General features: G+C 46.2%; 1 protein-coding gene across 1 annotated transcript in view; it reads left to right on the top strand.

Annotated features, from left to right (window-relative positions):
- Window positions 1–231: 231 nt before the first annotated feature.
- Lemd1 (LEM domain containing 1) overlaps window positions 232–21380 on the top strand; it is a 34913-nt gene continuing 13764 nt past the window's right edge. Inside the window, exons 1-5 of the mRNA XM_048431105.3 lie at window positions 232–2233; window positions 3736–3854; window positions 4460–4582; window positions 8404–8468; window positions 16738–16824. Coding sequence (XP_048287062.3) covers window positions 3773–3854; window positions 4460–4582; window positions 8404–8468; window positions 16738–16824 — 357 coding nt within the window. The 5' untranslated portion in view covers window positions 232–2233; window positions 3736–3772. The remainder of the gene's footprint in view (window positions 2234–3735; window positions 3855–4459; window positions 4583–8403; window positions 8469–16737; window positions 16825–21380) is intronic.

Here is a 21380-nt window from a genome sequence, read left to right as displayed (position 1 = left end):
TGGGCACATTGGTACCAACTGCTTCACGACTTCACCGGGCACATGGATTCTCAGACAGAGCAGTGCTGACAATGGCACCATGCATATGCATGAGGGGAGCTTCAAGAGGATGGTCTGTCTGAAGACAAGCACACAAAACTGGGAGCTCAAGCCAGAGATGGTGTTTGGAGTCAGCTGAGTTTAACCCTATGGGTTTCCAATTCCCGGCGGGGGGAGGGGGGGCGGGTCTGACCACGAAAATGTCTCACAAATGTCTGTCTCCTTCCAACGGTCTCGCTGTTGAAAACGGAAGTGATTCCACCTGCTGCCTGATTTTTGTTGAAAGCAATTCTGGGCCATGTAAACAAAATGCTTCCGCATCTTAATAAGTCAAGCCTATCATTTATTTGCTTTCATTGAAACAAATGTGTCAATTTTCCAAGTCTTTGTCTGGTGAAGTCAGTGTTTGGATGTTGATAAATGATCACATCGTGTGTTTGGAAGCTGGGGCTCTATTCAGAACGTTGGAGTCACAGCCGCCTGGGAGCACTCACGGTCTGGGAGCATTCATGGTGTGGGAGCACTCAGACAGCCTTCCTAGCCATCTACCCTAAGATGCTCTGCTCTTTCCCAGGGCCTAGAAAAGGCTGAAGTTATAAGACTACAATTGAAGGGTAAAGGGGGTGTATCCTCCAGGTGGGAACTCTGAGGCCAGGGCTCAGAAATAATTAAAATAATGGAAACAGATAGGATTTACTGGGTGCCAAGTACTTCATGTGTTTTAATTCACGAAGGGCTCATGCCGGTCTCATGGGGGAAAGTTCCAGCTGTCATTGCCACTGCAGATAAAGGGGGAACTCAGTCATCTGCAGATGGTGAGGGATGGAGCTGGGGTTCGAGTCTAGACAGGCCGGTTCCTCTGTTTTCTTTAAACCCTTTCAGATGGCTCCCTTTCCCCTGGAGTTTAAGGAGCACACTGTGCTTTCTCAGTTACATTTTGTCTCGCATAATTGTTTTGAAAACCACAGCAGTTTTGCTTGAAAGACTCCAGCTACTAGTATGACGGCTTTTTCCCTAAAATAAAGCAACAATAAGATCTACGTTTTGCAGTGTAATGATATGTCTCAGCAGCCTTGCGGGGATTCAGAAAATGGAATGAGACATGAACGTGTTTTAAAGAGGTCTAAACCATGAGACTTCGGTATGATCAGAACATACCCTCCCTCCCCAGTATTCTTTTTTCTTTCCTCTATTTAAAAAAATATATATCTATTGCATATGTATGTGTGATATGTTTGGACAGTCGCATGCCACAGTGTGGGTGTGGTGTGGAGGTTGGAGGATGGGCATCCTAGGTGTCCTAGGAATGGAAGTCAAGCCATTGGGCTTAGAGGCAAGTGTCTTTACCTGTTGAGCCTTCTTGCCAGCCCCAATTCTTTTTTTCTTTTTAAATTTTATTTATGCATTTTTTATGTATAAGTGTTCTGTCAGCTTGTACACCTGCATGCCTCAAGGGGAGATCAAATTTCATTATAGACGGTTGTGAGGCACCATCTAGTTGCTGGGAATTGTACTCAGGACCTCTGGAAGAGCAGTGAATGCTCTTAACTGCTGTGCCATCTCTCCAGCCCCCATTTTTTGTTTGTTTTGTTTTTCAAGACAGGGTTTCTCTGTGTCGCCCTGGCTCTTTTGGAACTCACTCTGTAGACTAGGTTAACCTCGAATTCACAGAGGTCCGCCTGCCTCTGCCTCCCGAGTGCTCAACCAGGAACCGAGTGCTCAAAGGCGTGCACAACCACACCTGGGTTTTATAAAAATCCTTCATGTGGACCAACGTCTCTTCCACTTTCCGCTTTCCCTGAGAGTCTTTTGATGGTGGCCCGGATGCTGGCATTTGCTTGGCTTCTCGTTTCTCCTCCACGTTTCTTGGCACCATTTAGTCATGTGCAGCTCCTTCCCTCCTGTGCACCATAGTGACTTGTAGCCTCTTCAGATCTTCCACCACCACCTCTGAAGCTAGCCAGTGCCTCCCTCTGTTTGAACTCAGCTGTAAGTCCGTCATCTGATTTCCCCATCAGTGTTGCTGGGCCGGAGGGAGGTCGCTGATGTCACACTGTCAGTATTGTGATTACCCTCATATCTAACAGGCAAGGAAGGAACAGTTGTTCCTGGCAACCCTTGGGTGAGACTCACACAGCTTAGGTAACCCACTCACTGCCTGACTGCATAGACCTTCCCACAACCATGTGAAGGGGTGAGTGGATTCATCATCCAGTTGGATTGCATTTGCATGTTTGTCTTCCATATGTGTGTCCCCTCTAGGCAATTGTTTAATGTCACTTGAAATTGATGAGAGCTCTTTGGAAGGTTATTTTTGGGAAGCCAGGGAAACAACAGACAGCTGTTCTCTGGAACAAATGTCACCGGACTGCTTAAGTGTGCCTCCAGTACCAAATAAATAAATAAATAATAAAAAAATAAATAAAAATCTGAGCTGCTGAGCCACAGTGCCCTTTTCCTTTCGAGCATTAGACTGATTTCTGGACACAGCTTCCCAAATGCACAGAGAAGACAGAAACTAATGTTAACCAAGCTTGTGTTTGCAGAAAGAAGCATAGTTTGAATCACAAAATTACCCAAGCAAGCGTTCCTGAGCACTCTGTCATGGGTCACAATCCCCTGGCTTTTTCTAGCTTGTATACGATGGGCTTCCTAATTGGACATTGATTGAGCATCAATAAAGGCAAAGTGGGACACTGTCTTTCCGTGCTGAGCGCTGAGATTGCTTTCCCGGAAATATTAAAATCCTTGAGACCTGTGAGAAACGAGCCAATATACGAGTCCCACACGGCAAAGCCTGAGAGGAGGCTCCTCAGATGAGCGACTCCACCTTCTCCACTTCACTCAGTGGGTGATGGGGTCCATTTGGGGAGTGGGAACCGAGAGGTAAAGGGGATATAACCAATTGACTTGAGGTCGAATAGGTTTAGACAGATCAAGACTTCACAAACCTGTTCAACTCAATCTGCGTGGAGAATTAGGCGTCGGCTTTTTCCAAATGCCAGTCCATCAACCACAGTGTTTTCTGGTGACTAATTAAAACCGAAAACACCACCAGACTGACAACATAACGACCCTTGCCTATGGCCCCACATGATGGAGGGAGAGAATCGATTTCATAAGTTGTTCTCTGACCTCCATCCGTGAGCTGTGGTACCCACCAATCTACACAGGCGCATCTGCACTTGTGCACAAAATACATGTAAGTAGAAAATTGTGAATCCTTTAAAAACTACGTCTCATTGTGCTTAGTGTTAAACTGCAGGAGAGAAAACCAACCGCTGCCAGCTTGCAGTCCTTGACTGCCCTGAGCTCCTGGTAGCCTCAGGAAAAGGAGGGCACTGATAAATAACTTTCCCACTCACTGAAAACAAATCTCTCGCACCTCAGTCTTATTTAATTAACGGTTTATCTTCCGGGGCGGGGCACTGGAGTCCTGAGCGGAGTTCCCGGATGAAAATATTTTGCTCATTTTACCCAGGTAAGTTTCCTTACATTAGTTGAGTAAAAACATTAGCAATCACTGATCCCTAAGAACCTTAGGCAGAGTAGAAACCTCAAGTTTTGCCCGAAGGCTACCAATCCCAGCAGGACTCTCAGGCAGCAAGCAGAAGTGGCAATGTGTGCCTTAGCGCCTGTGCTGTAGTACTTACTTGTAACACTGTCTTAATGAATGTAATATTTCCCTGCTCCCAGGAGTCCGCTGTCAGAGAGGAGGCCAACGTCGATCAGCATGGTGGATGTGCAGTGTCTGAGTGACTGTGAACTGCACAAGCGGCTGGAGAAGCTCGGGTTTTCAGCGGGCCCCATACTGCGTACGTTCACAGTTCATGTTGGGGGGCATTCGTTAGATGCTTCCAAACTACATCCGCAGTCTAAATCGGAAAAGTAGAAGAAGAAGAAGGAGCATATGCAGTAAAAGGCACTAAAAATACAAAGAGGAAAACAGGAAGCCATATGGAGAGGAGCTGGAACAGACATCCCCAGGTCCTTACAGACTGGGAACTACAAGGCCAGGGAGGAAATTTTTGTTTGTTTTGTTTTGTTGTTGTTATTGTCATTTCATTTTGTTTCAACACTGAAAATCCAATTATTGTATTAGTTACCTTGGGTTTTCGGATGTAGCCCGTATTTTCATTATCTCTGTTCTCATGGACAACCATGTCCTGCCTGTTCTCAGATGTCTCCAGTACCCGGTTACTGATAATCTGTGTCAGTATAAGATGTATCTGTATAAGATGTATCCAGTACCTGTCGGTATAATGGGAACAGTGACTTGAGTAGCGGTGGGGTCCACCTAACTGTTGAAAGCCATAATTAGCCAATGTCAGGTCCTAGAAGAAAGGCCTGGGTTAGAAAGTAACTTTTGAACCCTGTGTATACAACACAGAACAATTCAATTCTCCATGTTGTTTCTCAGCCTCCACCAGAAAAGCATACGAAAAAAAGTTAGTGCAATTGTTGGTCTCGCCTCCCTGTGAACAACCTGTCATGAAGAGATCCAAAACCCTGCACGAATCTTACCAAAGCGATGGCAGCGAAGGTACCGTGGTTGTGCTGCCAGATGGCAGCTTCCCATTTATTAATACCCTGTCCAGCATGGCTTATCCACTGTCAGTGCCGTGCGTGCTGACCTGTGAAATAGCCGTGTGGCCTCTTTCTGCACAGAGCTTAGGGAATAAGCCCTCGGGCTGCAGAATCCGAGCAGCAATGTCTCTTTCATACAGAACACATGGTTGGATAAGACATTGCAGGAAGGACTGGCGAGTGTGCGCATACATCCTTTACTTAACTAGAGTCGGCTTATGTATATTCCTTAAAATTAGCTACTGTGTGTGCGTGTATATATATATATATATATACATATATATACATATATATACATATATATATGTATATAGTCGCACACACACACACACACACACACACACACACACACACACATATATATATATATATATATATATATATATATATATATATATATGTATATAGTCGGGGTTCCAGCCTCCTGGGAGGTCCTAAGATCCACTTTGTCTTAAACGGGCACACTTCACTATGATTTTCTTTGGATTAGGTGATTTCACGCCCAGAAAGAAGGATGAATCTTCTTGTATGTCTCTGAACTTCTCACGTACAAACTGCTGGCAATGGTTTCAGAGAGAGAGAGTGAGTGAGTTGGAAGCTGTGGTCACTGGAATCCCTTGCCTTGTCTTCCAGTGGCCTTGGTCCCAGCAGGTGTGCTGTGTAAAGCAGCGTAAATCAGACACCACTGTAGTTCCTGTCCCTAGGGCTCTCAAAGGATGGCCTTGGGGATCCCCGCTGTATATCCCACAAACATTTCCTAAGAGTCCCCTATGAGCCCAGGGAAACAGCACCTAATGTGACCCACCCATGTCTTCTGGCCTGGATGACCAAGCCCTTTAATCCTCACAACACTTAGCCAAAGTCAGAAGGCTGGAGTGATGTATTGGTTCAAAAGAAAATGGCTCCCAGTGGGAATGACACTATTAGAGGTGTGGCCTTGTTGGAACAGTTGTGGTCTTGTTTGAGGAAGTGTGTCCCTGGGAGTGGGTGTTTAAGTCTCCTATGTTCAAGCTATGCCCAGTGACACAGTTCATTTCTGTTGCCTGGGAATGAACATAGAATTCTCAGCTCCTTCTCCAGCACCGGGTCTACCTGCCTGCCCCATGTTCTACCATGATGATAAGGAACTAAGCCTTTGAACTGTAAGCTAGTCCCAGTTAAATGGTTTCCGTTATAAGAGTTGCCGTGGTCATGGTGTCTCTTCACAGCAACAGAGCACTGACTAAGACAAGAGACTAACCTCCAACCACATGACTGAGGAGTGTCCCTCAGAAATGAGCATACACTGGGCTGTGACCTGACAGCCAGACCGAGCTTCACCACCTCTCCCTGTCTAGCCTCACATAGCAGGAATTCAATGTATGTTTGAGGGTTAAAAAGGCAGAACTGGGGGGCTGGAGAGATGGCTCAGAGGTTAAGAGCATTGCCTGCTCTTCCAAAGGTCCTGAGTTCAATTTCCAGCAACCACATGGTGGCTCACAACCATCTGTAATGGGGTCTGGTGCCCTCTTTTGGTCTGCAGACATACACACACACAGAATATTGTATATATAAAAAAAAAGGAAAAAAAAGGCAGAACTGGCTGTGATGGAGGTGTAACTCAATGGAGGGCACTTGCCTAGCGTGGACAAGGCCCTGAGGACCACCCAGGCTCACAAACACATGTACACACACACACACGTACACACACAGTACATGCATACACACTCACAGATAGTGATGGAACTGAGACTTGAACTCAGGACTGCCTCTTAAAACTGTGCTTTCTACTTCAGCCTATACTAGATGAACATGTGGTATTTTGGAGCATATGTGACCTATACAAAAGGACAATCCCCCACGTTTATTCACAGTTCCATGAAATAGTGCAAGTGCTCTCTGAGGGGAAAAACAATCTTGATATTGGATGGAAACGGAGATTTCCCCAATGGTCACAACCAGTTCATTTGGAAAGGTAACAGGATTTAAGGATAGACCTCACCGGACGGTAGGTAGGCCAGTGTACAAGTAACCGTGGTACAAGTAGCTATCTCAGGCTGGGGTCTTGTCTGTCTCCTACCCTTGGAAGGATCTTAGGGAACTAGTCCATCCAACCGAAGCTGCCCATGAAGTTAAAGCAAAGAGCTCAGCTGTGGCCAGCTCAAGCGAGTTTGACCCAAGGGTCCTCTTCCCTCTGCCCCTGCAGCTCCAGGACACAGCATCCATAGACATGTGTTGAGCCTGACTATGTTCAGCTGGGTCCACCAAATGTCAACTTCCAGGTCGGAGGTGGAGACTCTTACTTGTCTTGAAGCCCTGGCTTGTCATATCATCCACCAGTGCTTGCTTCAATCACAAAACTGTTCTCCATGGGAGGCCTAAAACTGTTTATTTAAGGTCACTTTTTTTTTTGGTTTTTCTTTTTTAAAAAATATTTATTTATTTATTATGTATACAATATTCTGTCTTGTGTATGCTTGCAGACCAGAAGAGGGCACCAGACCCCATTACAGATGGCTGTGAGCCACCATGTGGTTGCTGGGAATTGAACTCAGGACCTTTGGAAGAGCAGGCAACACTCTTAACCTCTGAGCCACCTCTCCAGCCTTTGGTTTTTCGAGACAGGGTTTCTCTGTAGCTTTGTAGACCAGGCTGGCCTTGAACTCACAGAGATCCACCTGCCTCTGCCTTGTAAGTGCTGGGATTAAAGACATGTGCCACCACCGCCTGGCTTAAGGTCACTTTTGTCACCAGAAACCTTCTAGCGCCATTGGTATGGAGGGTTTAACCCGAGTTTTCCTGGGATTATCCTGTCTCAGCCTGAACCCAGAAGGTCGCAAAAGCACCTGCTGGGGTGAGGGGTGGACTGCAGAGGAGAGCAGTGACAGGGAGCTCATTAGGTCACACAAACAACCAGTGATTAAATTGTTCTCGTTTTCGTTCACTGTTGGAACAATGGGTGGGCTTAGCTTTAATTGTCCAACTTCTTTTGTTTTTTTGAGGGGGCATGTGGGAGATGGGTTTTTAGTAGGTAGCCCAAGGTCTAGAATTTACTATATAGACCAGGATGGTCTTGAACTTGCAGTGATCCTCCTGCCTCAGCTTCACTAGTGATGGAATCATACCTGGCCACTTCTTAAATTTCTCAGCTATCTCAGCTGAAGTGCCCATGTTAGCCTGATGTGATGGAGCAAGTCAGTAATCCCATCCCTCGGGAAACTGAGGCAGGGGGGCCTCGGCTGGGAGGTGGAGCCTGGAGTAAATAGTGAAATCCTGCGTCAAAACAGTGGAAGAAAAATAAAATGCCTCTACGAATAGCGAGGCTGAATGCACATCAACACAGCATCCTCCTTAAATCCCAAAGTGTCACTCTGGGTGGCCTTCTGCTGCTGACTGTCCCCTCTACTCAGAAAGCCACCGACTTTCCCTCTTCGGGGTGCTGTTCTGGACAGGAGGTGGAAAGCGCTTCCTATCCTGACATTCAGGCATGCACAGCTCACAGCTGGTTGCAGGGACAATGCTAGACTGAAAACGCCGCCCGGAGAGCAGCCTGCTAGCTTAGGTCTCTCGGAGGCATGCAAACATGACAGCCAGCCGTGTCCCCCAGGAGGCCTGAGCATGTTTCCCTCAGCTCCTGCAGCTCCGGAGGAAAGCTCCTTTCTCCATAAAGGACACCGTGAATTCTCTTCCACTGGTGAAAGCGCCCCATGGCTGAGAAAGAAAAAAAAAACCACTTAGTGTTTATTTCTTCTGCTATCTTGTATGTTCTCATAACCTGTTTTTCTTTTGCTTCCCCAGATCCAGCAGTAAATACCGTTTTGAGAGGAAATTTCCCGAAAGACAAAGGCAAGGAATGCAAAAATGTATGTGCAATTCTAATGCATGAATACTTCTACACATATGTGAAGTATGTGCAGCTCTAATGCACAACTGCTTCTACACATATGTAAAGTATGTGCAATTCTAATGCATGACTGCTTCTACATATATGAAAAGTATGTGTAATTCTAATGCATGAATACTTCTACACATATGTAAAGTATATACAACTCTAATGCATGAATACTTCTACACATATGTAAAGTATATACAACTCTAATGTATGAATACTTCTACACATATGTAAGTGTGTACAATTCTAATGCATGAATACTTCTACACATATATTAAACATAGAATTTGCATTTTCAGATATGTAAAGAAGCTCACTGTATTTTGTTAGAGTCCTTAAGTCCTAGTCTAAAGCTGATCTTTTAATGAAAAAATTCTGCCTTTCTAAATGGTTTTTGTGTGAGCCAAGAACCCAGAGTATGAATGCTCCTTTTGCCCCAAAGTGAAAGAGCCACCATAGGCTCTGCCAGCCTCGTGCTTCACCTGCACCCTTCCCGTATTGAACTCGGTTCTAGGCCCACTGTGAACCCAGGATGGATGTGATCTCTAGTCTCTTTGTCACAGTGAGACTGAGGCCAAGCATGTGGGACCTGACTGTTTTAGGTGTTCTGCCCACTGCTTGCTTGTGGCATGCTTTGGGGAACCAGTTAGCTGTATCCAATGACTCTGCCTGCCAGGTGGCTGTCAAGCGAAAGCAGACCTGCGCCATCAGCGCCTAGCACAGTATGGAACTGGCACTCACTGAGGAACCCTCGCCCTGGCTTCTTTTGCTGCCCTCTGTCTCTTACTATTTTGGTAGTACCTCTGCTTTTTTACTGCTAAGCTTTGCCACTCCGAGGTTTTTCATCCTGACTATTGTCTTTTTTTTTTAAGATTTATTTATTTATTATGTGTACAATGTTCTGCTGGCATGTAAATGTAAATGCCAGAAGAAGGTGCCAGATCTCATTAAAGATGATTGTGAGCCACCATGTGGTTGCTGGGAATTGAACTCAGGACCTCTGGAAGAACAGTCAGTGCTCTTAACCTCTGAGCCATCCCTCCAGCCCCCTGACTATGTGTTACTCTCTTACTGTCCTTTTGCTTGATGTCTCTAGCTCCAGCCCTCTCCTATCTTTATGGGTGTCCCTTGTCACCTCCTCCTGTGATAGCTTCTCCAAGACCCTCCTCAGGCTCTGGCCTGTGTCAGGTTGGTTTACCCGAGGTCTCTAAACCCCCTCCTTCCTGCATCCACTCGACAAACGATCCCTCACAATCAGGAGTGTTTGCAGGTTGGAGGGATGTGTTCATACCTTGTGACATGGTCATTCCCCTGCTGCTGCACAGGATAGATGTGAGGAGCAAACACAGTCACACTCCCATCCAGCCGCACAGGAAGCCTCTGCTTACCCTTGCCATCCCTTTCCAGGCTTAAGGCCCCAACCTGCCAGCCACCCAACCAACCACCCAGCCAGCCAGCCAGCCACTCCCAGCCACCCAGCCAGCCAGCCAGTCCCAGCCACCCAGTCACCCAGCTACCCAGCCACCCAGCCACCCACCCAGCCAGCCAGCCAGCCAGCCACCCAACCACCCAGCCAGCCAGCCAGCCAGCCAGCCAGTCCCAGCCACCCAGCCAGCCAGCCAGTCCCAGCCACTCACCCAGCCAGCCAGCCAGCCAGTCCCAGCCACCCAGTCACTCAGCTACCCAGCCACCCAGCCACCCAGCCACACACCCAGCCACCCACCCACCCAGCCAGCCAGCCAGCCACCCACCCAGCCACCCACCCAGCCAGCCAGCCAGCCACCCAACCACCCAGCCACCCAGCCAGCCAGCCACCCAGCCAGCCAGCCACCCACCCAGCCAGCCAGCCACCCAGTCACCCAGCTAGCTGACCTAGAAACCTGGGGCTGCACATGTAACGCAGAAGGAGACACTGACTAGCATATACAATCCCTGGGATTCATCCCTGCCCTCCGCCCTGCGGGAACCCCTCTTCCTCTTCTCATTGCTAGCCCATCTCTACCTGTATTGTTACTGTTTTATTTGAACAATTGTGAAATCTCCCGACGTGGTTTCTGCTCCTGACTTTCCCAGGTCCCAGTGTAGCTCTACCATCAACCATCGGAGGCTCTGTCAGTACCACTCGCTTGCCCTGCCCACCCTACCCCCGACACTTGGGTACTCCCTGTAGCTTTTTATCCCTGTCACCAAGTGGATGCACCTGGTGTATCTCCTGCCCCATCTCCTGAGCCTCTTGCCAGCTGGTCCTTGTGCCTGGCGTTCCTTTCATTCTTCTCATGCCCTGCTCTTTCTCTCCCCTGTTAAGATCCTGCGGTTTGGGGAGAGATTTCAAAGGCCGTTCGCTCCTGTGAATCCCTTTGAAATGACACTTCACCCCATGCATTAGCTGAGCCATCACAGGGCCCTGCACCTGACAGGAGCCTGAAGGATGCTCACTAAGCCTTTCACACAGTTTTAGCAACACACAGGCTAGGTGCAGTTGGATTCTGGTATTTAAACTATCTGCAGAATTTAAATAAATGAAAAGAAACCCCAGGTAAACACAGCTAGAGCGGCAGGCCTCCCATTCAGGAATGGTTCAGATTTGATGAAGCGATTCTGAGCAAGCCTGGCATTTTCTGAAAGGATTTTTAAAACGTCTAAATGGCTCACTAAAGGAATCCTTTCTATTCACCAAACCCCAGTTCCTCAGAAAACCCTTTGTCTAGACCTTACGAAGATGCTTGCAGCAGAAAAAGCAGCCTTCTTACTTAAAACACCTAAGAGTGGAAGGAGCAGCCGGCAGCTTTTGCTTTACATAAACCCGAGACAAAGCCCCATCGATATTTTCGGCTGGCAATAGAATGAAACAGAAAGTTGGTGATGGCACAGGGTATTTTAATGTGAAGGATTTATATAAGCCATTTTGATTCTTCAAAAGGCCCCCACGACATCTGTTTCACTTTCTATCTGGAAGCAAATGTAAATAAGCATTGGGTTTCCTTGCACAGGTGATGGGAAGTGTGTTTATGTAGACCCTTGGATGCGCTCTTTGGAGCTGTAGTCTGCACCAGATCATCTTGTCGGTGCCTAAGAAGGGAGGTTTTACGTTTGTTCAGAACTCTCTTCTGTCATTTTAGTAGGTCCCTAGTGGAGGACAGACATCTTGAGATTTGGACGACGACAGTTGCAACACCCGACTTAACAGAGTGAACGTGTGTCTTGTCAAGCCACTCACGTAGCCTGCGGATTTGGTCATTAAGACCACTCAGAAAGCCCGATGAGGGTTGGGGTGCGGTTCTGTGGTAAAGAACATGTTCAGCAAAGAAGACAAGCTAGGCAGGTTCCTGTGCAGACGTCGGGAGTGTTTCCATCAGCTAGGGACTGGACATGGCTCGTCTTTCTAGTGTTGGGGTGAGAGCTGGGTTTGCATGTATAACTCAGGCTCCCTGCCTCCTCCTTCAAAGGGATTTTACAGCTGACTGTAACAGAACTAACAGCCTCCACTGGCAGCTTGGATAGAGTGGGATTTGAGTATGGTGCCTCTGTGATTTATCACCCCAAATAGGATGAGGAAGGAATGGGGGTTACCAGTCAGGGAGACTGAAACAGCAAGAGTAAGGCAGGACTGTCTTGGTCAGAAAAGAACATGTGGTCATCGGGGGTCAGTACTGCATTGGAAAGAAGTATTTGTGTGTGTACACCTCCCCTTGAGAGGGAGGCTATAGCCAAGTCAGAGGGTAGCTGGCGGACTGATAGGGGGTCTTTCTCTGTCTCTGTCTCTGTCTGCCTCTCTCTGTCTCTGTCTCCCTGTCTCTGTCTCTCTCCCTCTCATGTGTGTGTGTGTGTGTGTGTGTGTGTGTGTGTGTGAGAGAGAGAGAGAGAGAGAGAGAGAGAGAGAGAGCGAGCTATGTTGTCCACTTAGAGGTTTCCTTGTTTCTGCCCAGAGATATAACTTGCTCTTTGTGGCCAGAACCCCAGTGTCTCTGGTATTCAGCCTGGTGGTTTCCTCTCATTTGTCGCCTTTTCTACACATTCCACCCCAGTTTTCTCTCATGCACCCCATGCCTAGGAATCAGCTTTTCCAGTCAGCTTTCCTTAACCCTTCGCCCAAGAGCTTCCTCTCTATGTTGTGTAATGTTGCAGGCAGAAAGCTCCATCTTTGCTCTGAGTTCAATTCCAGATATACGAAGAGGACTTCCTGATCCTATTGGCCTCTTTAAAAGGAACCTTGGTCCTACACTGAGGTAGATTTTCTCTCTCTCTCTCTCTCTCTCTCTCTCTCTCTCTCTCTCTCTCTCTCTCGTCCTTTTCCATGCCTGATGTCTTGCCCCTTAGTCAGACATCACAACTTTGAGACATGGGGCTTAGGTCATAGAGAGCGGACGGCAGCCCATCAGCCCATCAGCCGAGTGCCACTTCTGGGCACAGGATGTTGTCTTAAATCTGCTTGAAGAAGAACATGGGTGCAGAGAGAGGCGTACTTTCTATTCTAAAGAAACCTTTCTGTTTTTGAGATAGGATCTCACTATATAGCCCTGGTGGGGCTGGAATTAGCCGTGTGTGAATTAGGCTGGCCTTGAACTCATAGTGATCCACTTGCCTTTGCCTCCTGAGTGCAGGGATTAAAGGTGTATGCCACCATGCCCAACTATTAAAAAAAACTTTAAATGCGCTCTTGATACAAAAGGACAGATCAAAAAATATGGACCCTGGAGACAGACTGCCAGGGTTCAATCCCAGCTCTGCCCCTCACTGGCTAAGACCCTGCCCTTGTTGTGTGTGAGTTCACCACCTGTAAGTAGGCTAATAATGATTTCTGCCTTGTAGTGAGTTGTGGAGGTGGAGTTCAAGCATATTAAATCAGACTGGGGATGCAGTTTGGAGCAGAGTAGTTATGCCGTCTAATAAAAGATACTTAGCTACAAATGAGGGCTATTGTTTTTGTTAGCAAGATTGTTCTATAAAAAGCACGCTATTTAATTAGCTGCAATACACAGTAACACAGTGAAAAAATAAGGTAATGGAAATAAGATCCTCAGAACGGAGCTCAGAATGCCTCAGAATATGACTTATCAGCCTGGAGAAATATTTATATAAGTAAATGCCCAGGCATAATTAGAGACTGCTTTCTGTAGGCAATAGAGGCAGGCCAGACTTTTAAAGTCTAGTGTGCATAAGCAAGGCACGGTGGCACACACCTGTGAACCTACAATTCAGGAGGCTGGAATCAGAAGCACTCAGAGTTCAAGACCAGCTACGTAATGAGACACTGACTCAATCAATCAATCAATAAATCAGTCAAAAAAGCTTACGTGCACCCTGGTGTTGAGAACTCCTCCTCCTTAATCGTATATCTATGTCCTTTTCCATTTCTTTGAATATTTTGTTTATTTGTTTTTTTGAGACAGGGTTTCTCAATAGCTATGAAGGAGCCTGTCCTAGAACCCGTTCTGTAGACCAGGCTGGCCTTGAACTCAGAGATCTGCCTTCCTCTGCCTCCCAAGTGCTGGAATTAAAGGTGTGTACCACCACCAGCGGCTGGCTCTTTGAACATTTAAAAAATTGAGTTACTTTGCAATAATTTTACAGCTACAGAGTGACAAGAGTTGTAGAAAGGACTCTGTATTCTTTTACTGGACTCGGTAGTTACTATGTATCATTTTTGCTGTGTAGGGGGACTGTGTCTGAACAACCTGGAGACAAGAAGCCTCCAGCCCTTGGGCAGGCACTCTGCTGACCTCAAAGAAGCCACATTGTAACACTCCAGAGTTCCACCCAGGGCCAACCCCATCTCCAACCCCACCCTGAAAGCTTTCGCTATTGTCTCAGCAGCATCCTTTTGCTTTCTGGCCTACTGTCATTCCAGGAAGACCTCTCACATCTGATTGTCTGGTCCCTGCAATGTCCTCCATCCTGGCATCCTGGCACAGCAACGCTTCAGTCTCTCCCTGTAATTCACACCCTGGCCAGTTTTAGAGATCAATGCTTTTATTCTGTTGGGTTAGCATGCTCTACTTTAATTGCAGACTACTCCTGACACCGTGTGTGTGTGTGTGTGTGTGTGTGTGTGTGTGTGTGTGTGTGTGTGAGAGAGAGAGAGAGAGAGAGAGAGAGAGAGAGAGAGAGAGAGAGAGAGAGAGAGAAAGTGTGTTTGTATGTGTAAGACTGTTGAGTGTGTGCCCATATTCCAGTTCTTCAGATGGAAATGGACAATCCAATTTGACAGCTACCTGGAGTCAGCATCCGGTCCCACAGGTTGAGTGTTCAAGTCTCCCAAATTGCTTTCACTGAAGGTGCCAATCCCAGTCCTTGGCTCTCCCAGGCTTTCAGTGGACCAACTCTAAGTCTGGGTTTCTATGACCTCTTGCTTGGGCCTGATAACTTGTGAGAATGTCTCACAGATCTCAGGGATAGTGTGCTGGGTAGTTTTGTGTCAACTTAACACATGCTAATGTCATCTGAGGGCAGGGGACCTCAAATAAGAGAATGTCTCTATAAGGTTGAGCTGTAGGCAAGCCTGTGGGAGTATTTTCTTAATTAGCGATTAATGTGGGGAGGGCCCAGACCATTGTGGGTTGTGCTGTCTTTGGGATGGTGGTCCTGGGTTCTATAAGAAAGCAGTCTGAGCAAGCCAGAGGGCTCAGTTGGCTTCACTCCCCTAAGACTTCCTTAGAAGTGTAAGCCAAATTAACCCTGTTCTTCTCAATTTGCTTTTGGTCATGGTGTTTCATCACAGCAATAGAAACCCTAAGACAATAGTTTACTTAATGTGTGTATATACAAATACACACATGTCCCTGTTGAGGAGTGACTCTCCAGCATGCTCAACACACACTTCACCGCTGAGCTATATCTGAAGCCTTCTTAGTTTCTTGTTTTGTTTTCTGAGATAGGGTCTCTTTGTGTAGTCCAGGATATCCTAGAACTCACTCTATAGACCAGGCTGGCCTTGAACTCACAGAGATCCACCTGCCTCTGTCATCTTAATATTGTTTTGATTTTTGCTTATACTGGATTTGGCCAGAGGAAGCCTTGTGAAGATGGGAGTGGTCTGCTTTTAAAAGTCTGTATCAGTTCTTCGTTTCTGGCCCAGAAGACATTAAGACTTACCTTACTCTTTCCTGTCCCAGAAGTCCCTTTACTTTAAGCACTGTAGGCCACCAGGATGGTGCTGAGAAACCAAGGCTGAGGTAGCATCGCTCCCTAGCCTATTCACAATACACAGATGTATATTACTCTGCATATAATATGTGCATTTATACATGTGTCTCTATATAGGTGTGTCTGAAATTAATATTGGTCTCCAACTGCAGTCAACATTTCAGTAGTCTGTCCTTTCCAGCAGCTCCCCTAGTGGGTCACTTCTCTAATCTGGATTCCATTAGCTTCTGATTGTGGATCCCATTGTCATCGATATATTTATATTTTTGCTCAATTTTCTATTCTTTTCCTATGTAAATAATGTAGTCACAGTGGCTACCTCCTCTGAATAACTCCCTTGCTGCCTTCTTGACCTCCACATGTGCCAGCACCCCCTGTGGTCCTCCCCTCGCCATCCCTAGAGCTCCTCCTCTCATGACTCTAGAGCACATGCCACCTCCAGATCCCTCGCTCTAATTTCTCAACCCCCAGGCACTCAGAACCCTCCTGCATCCTTACTGTTCCCATCTTTTGCTCATATACCTGTGTTCCTGCTCCCTCTGTCCACTTAACATACAGTGTACATGGATGCCCAGGGGGAGAAAAGCCTTCCAGTTCCTAGGTTATCCCAATATTAGAGTGCTAATGCTTTACCAGCATTTAATTCTCTGTGTCTTAATGTCTATTTTGCCTGATAAGGTACCTTCTAGACCTACAATTAGCACGTGCAGGGTTAAATGCTGCTATCAGAAGGCCCAATGAGACAAGGGAATGTGTGTTAAATGGCTTCAATTAAGTGTGTGGATCAAGTAGCATGTTCTAGAAGACTGGATGTTAAACATCTCTATAATAGTTTGTTAATTAACTGAAAAACATTCTTATTCCCAATAGGAGCTGTATACTCTAGCTGGGTTCAAGTGAAGTGTAAATTGCATATTCTATAACTACTTAATAAGCCTTCTTTACCTTTGACACATGCTAATGGGAGCTAACTGCCATCTTGGCAAGGAATGTGATTTCACCTCAACACCCTACCTTTAAAACACTGACCTCCCAGGAAGGGGGACCTGTGGTGTGCTGTGAGTTACCTGCTAACCTGTTGATTTCTTTCTATGTAGAAGAAACCAGTCAATGAAACGAAACGGCAGCAGGCAGACCCGGGGGAGCCAAACTCTGACTGTAAAAACTGGAAGGTGTTAATTAAGGTAAACTCATCCATGTTCCTAAAACCGAATAGCAGTGTCTTCTACTCTTAGGAGCGCGTGACTTAGTGTGTCTTTCCAGTCCTTTCCTTCTAGGAATAGAGTCATCCTGGCTTTACTATCGTTTCCTTTCAGAGGACATACATCTATCTTCATTTTATCCAAAGGAATCTCCCGCTGTCCTTCCCGTTGGGCACATAAGGACAGCTTCATGGGTACTAGACACCATCCATCATCACTCATGAGCCCAGATGTGATTTATGGAAGATAATTATTGATATTGGAACTTCCTCTATGAAAAGCTTTCTGGCTCTCCTTATAGATGAGGAAAAAGAAAAACTGGAAACAGAATTTTTATTTCCGATTTTCTGTCCAGTTCTAGTAAGTAACCAAGAGGGAAGAAAGGTGGCCTTCATGATGAAATTGCTCCCCCTGGTGTCTGTTTTTAGGCATTGAAGGAGACGTTTGCCTGGGTAGCAAAGGCCACTTTCCAACAGCCGATTCTTTTGATTGGTGGACTGAGGCCCTGACACACAGGTCGACACAGTTAATATATGCAAATGAATGGATGGGATTTACACAAGTCACAGAGCTAATATATGCAAATGATGGATGGGATTTGCCTAAGTAGAGAGTAAAAAAGCTGAATCTGAGCACCTTTTGATATTTGATCATAAAATATCTTACGATTTGAAAGGGGACCCTCCATCTGTGCTCCTGGTAGCCAGGAATTAGGTTGTGCTAAGCTGGGTGTGGTGATCCACGCCGCAGTCTCAGCTTGTAGGAGGCAGAGCAGGCCTGGTTGCTTGAGGACAGCAGGTTTACATAGTGAGACCTTGTCTCAAAACAAATCAACAACACTTCTAAATCTTCAAAATTCAGCACTGGTAGATTTAATCTGCTTTTATTTTTAGGTTTTTGAGACAGGATTTCTCTTTGTATCTCTGGTTGTCCTGGAACTGAATCTGTAGATCAAGGCTGGTCTTGAACTCATAAAGATTCACGTACCTCTGCCTCCTGAGTGTTGGGATTAGGGATGTGTGCACCACCACCTGGCTGCTAGATTTAACTTCTATCAGTGTGGTGGTGGGATGTGCTATTCACGATTATAACTGGAATTTCTCTTATTAATTACAGATCAGATTGGGCATCTTTTCTCAGATTGTTTGGTCATTTGTATTTTCCCATTAATGAAAGGCTTGTTCATGTCCTTTGCCCATTTTTATTAGATTGTTCACCTTACTGGTGTATAGGCATTAATTAGATAATATGGGTGCCAGTCATTTGCTAGTGATGGATATAACACATGGGTTAGATGCTGTGGGTACCAGTTGTTTTTTAGTGACAGATATAACACATACCTTCTACTCACTTGGGTTTTGCTTTTCACTCTTTTAAAAATGTTTTTGTGCCTGGCAGTGATGGTGCCCGTCTTTAATCACAGCACGCATGAGGCAGAGGCAGACAGATCCCTGTGAGTTTGAGGCCAGCCTGGTCTAGAGGCTAGAGAGTCACAGTTTCAGGACAGCCAGGGCTACACAGAGAGACCCTGTCTACAAAAACCAAAACCAAAACCAAACAAAAAAGAGTTTTATTTTAAAACTAATTCCAATTTATAAAAATACCCATTGTCTGTCTGTTTATTTGTGGTGTGTGTGGCAGGGAGAAATGCCAGTGAGGGCGGTGAGTGAGTGTGGGCCAGCTAGGGGTTGATGCTGAGTGTCTTCCTCAGTTGTTCTGGGACTTATTTTCTGAGACAAGGTCTCACTGAACCTGGAGTTCCCCAGCTGGCTCCTGTAGCAGCCACAAAGCTCCAGGGATCTGCTCGTGTCTCTGCCCCCACAGTGCTGGGGTTACAGATGGCCCGTGACTTTTTACATGGGTCCTAGGGAGCTGAACTCAGAACCTCATGCATGGTAAGTGCTTTGCCCAGTGTGGTGTTTTGAGTGAGGCTTCTCATAGGTTCATATATTTGAATACTTGTTCCCCAGTTAGTTTAGTAAAACTGTTTGGATCAGGAGGTATGGCTTGTTGAGGGGGGAAAGCGTGTCATTGGGAACAGGTTTTGAGGTTTCAAAAGCTCATACCATTCCTAGACCCTCTCTCTCTCTCTCTCTCTCTCTCTCTCTCTCTCTCTCTCTCTCTCCCCCCCCCCCCCCCCCCGTGCAGAGATCAAGATGTAGCTCTCAGCAACTGTTCCAGCGCCAGGCCTACCTGCCTGCTGCCATGCTTCCCACCACGATGGTCACAAGGTCTAACCCTCTGAAACTGTGAGCCTCAGATAAATGCTTCAGTAAGCTGCTCTGGTCACAGTGCTGGTGCCTTATCGCAGCAAGAGAAATGCAACTAAGACACCCACTGAGCATCCATGTCCCCAGCCACCAAACAGGAACGTTTGATTATGGTGAGACCCAACAGCACAAAATCAGGTGCCTTACAGTGCGCAGTTCATAGACAGTTAGGGCATTTGGAGTATGCAGCCAGCACCTTGGTCTACAACAAACAAACAAACAAACAAACAAAAAGCTCCCTTGTGCAGCAGAGCCTGCACTCTCCAGACTCCTCCCTGGCCACGCTGCAGCTGCACACCAGCCTTTGGTCTCAGCGGTTTTACCTCTAGTTAGTTCATAGAACTTGAACCCTTCAGTGTGTAACTTTTTTTTTTTTTTTTGATATGAGTGCTTTGTCTGCTTATATGCCTGCACACCAGAGAAGGGCACCATATCTCACTGGTGATGGTTGTGAGCCACCATGTGGTGCTGGGAACTGATCTCAGGACCTCTGGAAGAGCAGCCAGTGCTCTTAACCACGGAGCGATCTCTCCAGTGTGTGTGACTTTTCCTAAAAAACCTTCTACAGGATTTCTGTCCATCCATGCTGCTAGAAGCATTTTCCTTAGCACCTCCCTGCTTGGAATATTCTGTTATGTGTATAAGCCACAATTTATGACTCAGCACTGCTAAGGACATTTAGGTGTCTTTGTGTTTGGGGTATTATAAGTTGTGATGCTATGAACACTCTTGCTCAAGAGTTTGAGCACCAGACTGCAGTGCTCTGGGATCTGACAGAGGACTTGCTGGGTGACACGATGGTTGGGTGTTTAACTCTCAGAGGAGGCCCCAAACTCCTTTCTCTAGCTGCTCACATTCCTACCAGCAACGTGTGAGCTACCGATGACCCCACTTCTTTTGCCACCGTTTGCTGTTTTCCCTTTTGTTGTTCATATTGTAATCAAAAGTGCCGGTGTATATTAATGTTTGCTTTCCTGGGATACACTGTATGTTGATACTACCCATCTCCTTTCCTTCTGCCTTCTCCCCTCTTTCCATTTGAGGGGTCTTGTGGTTTTTGGTTTGTCTTGTTTTCTGGGACATGGTCTCAAGTAGCTTTTGCTGGTTATATAGCTTAGGATGGCCTTGAACTTCTGATCTTTCTATCTCCACCCGTGAGTGTTGGGATTAAGGATGTGTCCACTGTGCCTGGTTGTGGCTTGACCCTGATTTAGTGTATGCTAGGTAAGCACTCTACACCCCCTCCTTCCCATAGATGCATATCCTAGTGGTGAGGTCATTTGGTTTGAATCTCCCTTTTGACTAGTGATGTTGAGTGTATTTTCATGGGTTTATTATCGGTTTCAGTACCTTCCTCAGGAGAAATAAAGTCTTTCAAAAATTTGTTGCACACCTTTTTGTTTTGTTTTGTTTGTTTGGTTTTGGTTTTTTGAGACAGGGTTTCTCTGTGTAGCCCTGACTGATTCACAATTTACTGTGTAGAGCAAGCTGGCCTTGAACTCAGGTTGCCTCTGCCTTCCAAGTGTTGGGATTAAAGGCTTGTGCCATCACCACCCAACTTCCTTTGCTCATCTTTAAAAGGGGATTTTATTCTTGTGCTTTTTGGAATGTCAGAACTCTTTACATATTGTGTTTTTGTCAGGCTATGACTTTAAGGCCTCTCTTTCACCCCACAGTCAGGCATCTCACCTTTTCATTGATCCCACACTGTGAATGTGGAAGTCTTCAGAAATAACGATTCTCGGCTGGATTTCTCCAGGAGTCTCTCCTCTGAGGTTCCCGTGACCTCTTAAATCTAGCTGTCTTTTATCAAGTTGGGGCATTTTCAGCCGTTATTTATTTGAATCCTCCTTTCAGGCTCACTCCATCCTTTTGTTTCAGGGATTCTGATAAGATGAGTGTTAGATCTTTTCTGAAGGCTCCCTACGACTCTGAGACCCAGCTAATGTTTCCGGGTCTGTTCTCTCTGTTGTTCCGTGATTTCTCTGTCTTGGAATTCAGTGACTTGTCTAGTGAGGCTTTCTTTTCCTTTCTTTTCTTTTCTTTTCTTTTCTTTTCTTTTCTTTTCTTTTCTTTTCTTTCCTTCCCTTCCCTTCCCTTCCCTTCCCTTCCCTTCCCTTCCCTTCCCTTCCCTTCCCTTCCCTTCCCTTCCCTTTCCTTTCCTTTCATTATATTTCTACAATTCACACTTGGCTGTTCCCCATACGTTGTTTCTCTGTGGAGAATCCTTTTCTGTTGTCTCAGACGTGTCCAGAGGAGCCCGTTGTG

The sequence above is a fragment of the Myodes glareolus genome, chromosome 5 (genome assembly GCF_982192425.1).
Source record: "Myodes glareolus chromosome 5, mMyoGla1.1, whole genome shotgun sequence".
Classification (NCBI taxonomy): domain Eukaryota; kingdom Metazoa; phylum Chordata; class Mammalia; order Rodentia; family Cricetidae; genus Myodes; species Myodes glareolus.
This window is presented reverse-complemented; position numbering and strand designations above follow the sequence as displayed.